Source organism: Bos mutus, chromosome 25 (assembly GCF_027580195.1).
Source record: "Bos mutus isolate GX-2022 chromosome 25, NWIPB_WYAK_1.1, whole genome shotgun sequence".
Classification (NCBI taxonomy): Eukaryota; Metazoa; Chordata; class Mammalia; order Artiodactyla; family Bovidae; genus Bos; species Bos mutus.
In genome coordinates this window covers 8,445,315-8,452,279 of record NC_091641.1, presented here as the reverse complement: position 1 = coordinate 8,452,279, position 6,965 = coordinate 8,445,315, and the positions used below count along the sequence as shown (strand labels likewise).

Below are 6,965 nucleotides of genomic sequence, written 5' to 3'. Positions count from 1 at the left end.
GATCCCACATGGTGCAATTAAAGATCCCCCATGCTGCAAATAAGACATGGAACAGCCAAATTAAAATCTTTTCAGCTTCCTTCCTTCCTGAAGGAAGGTGGACTCGGCCACCCCCGAGTCCAGGCTCTTATCACCTCCGTCTTGGACTCTTGCAACCACCTCTTGGCTTTCCTTCTATCTTTGTTTGGTCTTGGCACACACTAGTCCACCCATAGAATCTCCAAGATACCAATTTTGATCTATTTCACCCTGAAATGACTAGCAGAGGCTACTGTTTGCTGGGATGAACTAGCACTCAAGGCCCTCAAACACCTTTCCAATCTTGTTGTTTAATTGCCGAGTTGTGTCCGACTCTTTTGCGACCCCACAGACTGTAGCCCACCAGACTCCTCTGTCCTTGGGATTTCCCAGGCAAGAATACTGAAGTGGATTGCCATTTCCTTCTCCAGGGGATCTTACCGACCCAGGGATCAAACCTGCATCTCCTGCATTGGTAGGCAGATTCTTTACCACTGAGCCACTTGGGAAGCTTCCAATTTCACCTGCTACTTTTTTTTTTCTTGCCTGCACCGCCTGGTTTGCCAGATCTTAGTTACCAGACCAGGGATCCAACCCATGACCCCTGCGATGGAAATGTGAAGTCTTTCCAGTGGTTAACTGGCCTGCCAGGGAATTCCCTTACCGGCGTTTTATTTTACTCATACCCTGCCTCCGCACAGCATCCTCCTGCTCACGTCTTTGCTGAGGCTGTGCCACCCACTAATTCCAGAACTACCCTTTCCCTTCTTCATTAACAGTAAATATTCATCTGAATTTCCCAATGCTAAGACTTTCCCACCTGTTGAACGGGAGTAAAATTTGGACCCTTGCCTCCTTGAAAGGATCCAGTGTGATGACGGCTGGAATAATGCCTTTACTAACGATTATCAGTAAAGTAGTCAAGGGAAGGCCTGAGCCTGGACTACATGCACTACATTACTCGCCCCGAAACGCTTCCGCGACCACATAGCCTCAATGGCCAGGCCCCGCCCTTCCGGGGGCCCAATGATCATGGCCCCGCCCCTGGAGACGCACCAACGACCAGGCCACGCCCCTCGGGACGCGCCAACGGCCGGGCCCCGCCCCGCGTGCGTGCGCGGCCTCGCGGAGACGTGCAGGCGTCCGCCAGGCCAGAGGCTGAGGTGGCAGTGGTCCTGCGGACATGGAGCTCCCGCAGATGCCGGAGCTGATGGGGCTGTCGCTGTTGCTCGGGCTGCTGGCCCTCGTGGCGACGGCTGCGGTAGCGCGGGGGTGGCTGCGCGCGGAGGAGGAGACGAGCGGCCGGTCCGCCGGTGAGTGTGGCGGGGACGGGTAGGGGCGACCCGCGAGACCTCGCTCCCCGGCCTTCTCGGGGGTCCGACGCACCGTTCGGGCTTGTGGGGGTGTCAGTGACCTGCCCTCCCCGCCTCAGTTTCTCCTCTTATGACATAAGTTTCCCTTCCCGAGAGTAGGGGCCGCCTTGCCCGGCCCATCGCGCCCCTTTGGGACGATCTGTTAGAACCTGGGTCCCGCGCGGCAGTGCGCTCTCTGCGTGGCCGAGACCAAGCCGCCTTCCCTCGGAGCACAGCTGAGAGGCCGCTCGGAAACTCTTGCGCGCGCTCCTTGTTCGTTATTTTATGAAAACGAGGAGGAAGGGACAGAGACATCCATTTGTGAACGCTCTGGTCTACCGACATACAGCATTTATTGAATACCTACTACCTCCTGTAGGCTTTGGGGTCTTTTCCTTTGGGGAGTCCATTGTCGGGTAAAAGAACATCCGAAAATGTAAGTGAAAAATACAGTGTCGTGGGTTTCATAGAAAGATCAGTATCAGAATACTAGTACTAGCTCTGTAGTAGTACTCCCACGGGTGGGAGTGGTCAGCCCCGCTTTTGTCGGTGGTGGGCGGGGGTCAAGTAAAGAACCCTGAAGAAGGGGTCTTCAAGGATCCATGTGTAAGGATTTGCCAGGACGACCAAGAGAAGGAGAATACTCCTGGCAATAGCAACGTGCAGGAAGCCAAGGAGTCCTGAAACAGTGTTTGGTTTGACTGTAATGTGTGAGGAGAGAAGTGGGCTTGTTAGACAAGGCTGGAGAGGCAAGCAGAGGGCAGATCTGCCCTTGTAACTGTGGCCTCCGGAGTTTTCTTCCTGTAGGAATTGAGGAGCATCTGTAGTGATCTGACACATGCCCACTTTGCACCTGTCCTGATTCTCAATTAAATTAGCTATTTTATACAAAAATGACTGGCACCCTTTTCAGCACAGGGGACGTGCTCAGCACATGGTGACTACCTCTCATTGCCCGGTTCTCTCTGGGATTCCCTCTGAGCCTTTTTTCGTGCTTGTTCTGGGTACTGTGCTTGTCATTTTGTATATATCATCTCACCCAGTTCTCAACTTTTCTTTTAGAAAAGCCAAGGCCCAGAGCAATTAAGTAACTTAACCTGAGACCAGCGCCAGCAGCTTCTGTAGTGCACATTATCCCTCACTTACAGAGGTCTGGTTAAGAATCTGCTCCCCACTGGCCTTTTTGTGAACCCACTGAGCTGTGCCTGCCCAGAGAGGGTGCCTTCTCTAATGTGCAGTGGGGTGCTGTATGATTATGTTACATATGCTAATAGCAAGCAGCCTCCCCAGGATCACTCAGTGATAGAGACATAGTCCATACCCAGCTCTGATTCCAAAGCTTCTGTTTTTTTCCCCTGTATTCCTCTCTCTTCTCGAGGACAGGGTCATCTCCACTCAATGCCTGGCCAGTCATCGGTGGTCACTGAGTGATGACTGAGCGAGTAAATGGATGGTTGACCTGGCCCTTCCTTATAGGCCAAAAGGCAAACGGATGTCCACCTGACAAGTCCTTGAAATCCAAGAAGCAGAAACTGCAACAGCGGATTCGCAAGGAGAAGCCTCAGCAACACAACTTCACCCACCGCCTTCTGGCTGCAGCACTGAAGGTACACGGGTACCCAGCACAGCATGTATATATAAAGACTCATGGCCCCGCAGACTTCTCCTTTGTAGGATTCTGTGCATGTTACAGACTCCTCTGCCTCTGACCCAGATCAGGGGAGACGCCCTGTCCCATCTCCTCCTGACGTCCCATCAGGAGTTTGCTGTTGATCTAAGCAACAGGGTCCCTGAGTCATGGTTGCACGGGTTTCCACATTTGCCCAGGGGGTTCCTGTTCATACCTGCTGCTGCCCTTGCCCTAGAGCCACAGTGGGAACATAACTTGCATGGACTTCAGCAGCAATGGCAAGTACCTGGCTACCTGTGCAGACGACCGTACCGTCCGCATCTGGAGCACCAAGGACTTCCTGCAGCGGGAGCACCGCAGCATGAGAGCCAACGTGGAACTGGACCATGCCATCCTGGTGCGCTTCAGCCCTGACTGCAGGTGGGACAGGATGGAGCCCCAGGTGTGCCTGCAGAAGCCCTGACCCAGGCCTAGGTCCTTCCCACACCTGGTTTGGGATACTGAGGGGGGGACCCAGGGTCTTCCTTGTGGTGGCAGAAGGGAACATCCAGACAGCTTGAACACTGTCTGAGGCTCCCTGGAGGGTTATGCAGCTACCTAACAAGGAAGTAGCAATGGCAACCCACTCCAGTACTCTTGCCTGGGAAATCCCATGGACGGAGGAGCCTGGTAGGCTACAGTCCATGGGGTCACGAAGAGTCGGACATGACTGATGTCACAGTTAGCAGCAGCAGCAGCAACAAGGAAGTAGAGTAGGGAAAATCTGTTCCTATTTGGGAAGTACCAAAGCCTGACTGATTTCCAGATTAGTCTTGGAAGCTCTCATGGTTTTCTAAACCCTAGAGAGAAGCTAAAGGAGCCAGAACTGAGAGTCCTAACCTTCTAAGGAGTTTTAAGAGATTCTGAATTAAGGGTTATGAGGCTGGACTATAGGTCCTGAAGGGAGATCTTGATTCTCCTTAAAGCCTGCCTAGCGTAGGGCCTCACACACACAGGTCTCTGTGTCTGAAGGAGTGAGAGACTTGTCTGCTCCTCGTTTCTAGAGCATTCATCGTCTGGCTCGCTAATGGAGACACCCTCCGTGTCTTCAAGATGATGAAACGAGACGATGGAGGCTATACTTTCACGGCCACCCCGGAGGACTTTCCTAAAAAGCACAAGGCACCCATTGTCAACATTGGCATCGCTGACACAGGTGAGAGGCATTCAGAGGATGGAGCTTGGCCCAGGCAAGAGGGAATGGACTGTTATATTCACTGAATAAGTGAATGCAGCCTGAGAGGTATGCTCAGTTCTGGTGTGACAAAAGGGACCTTGTTTGGGCTCCCCTGGAGTTCCTGGGAGCCACAGCAAGTCCCTAGGAGAGGCAGGTAATCGCCAGTCTTCAGTCATATCCTTATCTGTGGCGACCCTTGGTGCGGGAGGGGAGCATGATATGAAGGGCAGCAGAGGCCTTCATAAGTCAGTTGATCAGGTCATTGACCTCAGCTCGTGTTACGCCCCCTCACCTCCAGGGAAGTTCATCATGACTGCTTCCAGTGACACGACCGTCCTCATTTGGAATCTGAAAGGCCAGGTGCTGTCCACCATCAACACCAACCACATGAACAATACATATGCTGCTATATCCCCTTGTAGCAGGTAAGGAAGAGGGCACTCTGGCATTGGATGTGGGCTGAGATTGGAGCTGGGGGCTAGGGTGGAGAGAGTAGAGAGCCAGCTTCAAGTAGCAGAAGGAGCAGGCATGTGGAATCAGGATATCTAGATTCAAGGCCTTAGTTTCTACTTATTTAAAGCATATAAAAAGTTGGGGCAGGGGTACTGTGTATCTTATAGCTGTGAGGATGAACTGAGGTCATGTATAAAAGCACTTTTAAAAGACAGTGTTATTAGATGCACGATTATGAACTCTCTCAGGAGTTTAGTGGATCTGCAGAAAAAGCTGCCCTTAAAATTAAGTTTTAAAGCAGCCTGGGTTGTCTGGCAGGTTTGTAGCCTCGTGTGGCTTCACCCCAGATGTAAAAGTTTGGGAAGTCTGCTTTGGGAAGAAAGGGGACTTCCAGGAGGTTGTGCGAGCCTTTGAACTGAAGGGCCACTCTGCAGCCGTGCACTTCTTTGCTTTCTCCAATGACTCCCGGAGGTGAGTGAATCCTCTCTGAGTTCTTACCAGTTTCTTACCAAGACTCCCAGCCCCTCTTGGCAACCAGGAGCCTCCAGCCATTCTGTGCAGCAGCTGTGCAGTGGGGGGATTTCTGGCCCTCAGCAGAAAGTAGACATAGCAGTGGAGTTGGCTTCCCAGCTAGCGTCCCAAGTGGCGTCCCAGCGCCCTCCCCTCCAGGGTGTGTGAGGCTAGAGCCCTGACTTTCCATGCTGCAGGATGGCCTCTGTCTCCAAGGACGGCACGTGGAAACTGTGGGACACAGACGTGGAATACAAGAAGCAGCAGGACCCCTACTTGCTGAGGACAGGCCGCTTTGAAGAAGCGAGCACCGTGCCGTGCCGCCTGGCGCTCTCCCCTGACGCCCAGGTCTTGGCCTTGGCCAGCGGCAGCAGTATTCATCTCTACAACACCCGGCGGGGTGAGAAGGAGGAGAGCTTCGAGCAGGTCCACGGGGAGTGTATCAGTGACTTGTCCTTTGACATCACTGGCCGGCTTCTGGCATCCTGTGGGGACCGAGCAGTGCGGCTCTTCCACAACACGCCTGGCTACCGGGCAGTGGTGGAGGAAATGCAGGCCCTCCTGAAGCGAGCCTCCAACGAAAGCACCCGCCAGAGGCTTCAGCAGCAGCTGACGCAGGCCCAGGAGGCCCTGAAGAACCTGGGGGCCTTGAAGAAATAACTGTGGGAGGAGGGACAGTAGGAAGGATCTGACCTGCTCTTGTCTCCACTGCTGCCGTTTGCCTGGTTCTCCCCCAGTGGAAGCCTTTTGAAAGGAGTGTCCTGATTTTCCTAATGGCAGCTTCTCTCTCCTTTTCCCCACTGAAACTATTCTGGCCTACTCAGATCTCTCTCTCTTCTTGCTGGTGATGATTCCTGGCCCACTTAACAACCTCCCAGGCTAATGACCAAGGTGCTTTTCTTTTTCCTGGGCCCAAGGGGTGGAGTCTCTCTTCACTAGGCACGGAGGAGAGTGGTAATTAGAAGAGAGGGAGCACATGGTCTTTGACCTTGGGACAACACACCCTGCTATCCAAAGGAGGCAAAACCCAGGGAAGACCTGAGTGCTAAACAGCAGTCTTGCAGGGGTGGGAGACTGAGATTCCTTCCTATTCCAGAACTGGGGAGTGGCTCAGGGAAAGGCTGATCTTAACCCAGGCAAAGCGCCTAACTTCATCCAGAATTACGGGATTTCATTCTGTGCCTCAGTTTTCTTACTTGTCAAATGGAGAATAATTATCTTTTGACCTTCCTAGATTTGAAAGAAAAATGGAAAAGAGTCATAATCTGTTATCTGTTGTCGAATATCATTTATTAACTACTGAGTAAAACTGGGACTCAAACAGGGCAGTTTGAATCTCTTGGGAAAGCTAAGCTTCTGGGATTTGATTGATGGTACATTTCATATCTGCTTCTGCTTTAAGTTGGGTGGAGGAATCACAGAATCCCAAGGTAGGGCTCTTCTCTTCCAGGAGGTTATATCCTGTTTGAGGAGAACCTCTTTTCAGGTCATCCAACATTTGCTGGCCTATTCTGTGCCCAGTGCAGCACGGACACTGGAGATAAATATGAATAAGACATGATTTCTGCCATCGAAGATGGCTGGTGGACGAAAGGTACACAAGTCTGTGAAGTGATTTTTGTTAGTTTATTCACAGCTGGAGAAGGCTGTGGTAAAAGTCAAGGCAAGAGAGAGGACTGAATCAGGACAGAGGCAGTGGCGTTGAAGGGATAGATTGAATAGATTGGGTATTTAGAAGTTCACATTTTTGGACTTTGAGGACTGCTTGGATGGGAGAGGTAAGGGA

At 52.2% G+C, this 6,965-nt stretch overlaps 1 protein-coding gene across 3 annotated transcripts; it reads left to right on the top strand.

Annotated features, from left to right (window-relative positions):
- Nucleotides 1-1,148: 1,148 nt before the first annotated feature.
- TBL2 (transducin beta like 2) lies at nucleotides 1,149-6,450 on the top strand. Of its 3 annotated transcripts, none has more exons than XM_005892843.3 (7): nucleotides 1,149-1,331; nucleotides 2,847-2,977; nucleotides 3,236-3,420; nucleotides 4,044-4,195; nucleotides 4,515-4,641; nucleotides 4,988-5,140; nucleotides 5,377-6,450. In XM_005892843.3, the coding sequence occupies exons 1-7, from the start codon at nucleotides 1,202-1,204 to the stop codon at nucleotides 5,837-5,839; spliced, it is 1,341 nt and encodes a 446-aa protein (XP_005892905.1). In that variant the 5' UTR covers nucleotides 1,149-1,201; the 3' UTR covers nucleotides 5,840-6,450. The 3 variants fall into 3 exon arrangements, with proteins under 3 accessions (XP_005892905.1, XP_070218393.1, XP_070218394.1); XM_070362292.1 differs by having other exon boundaries at nucleotides 1,193-1,331; nucleotides 2,754-2,977; XM_070362293.1 differs by lacking the exon at nucleotides 1,149-1,331 and having other exon boundaries at nucleotides 2,849-2,977; nucleotides 3,198-3,420.
- Nucleotides 6,451-6,965: the final 515 nt, after the last annotated feature.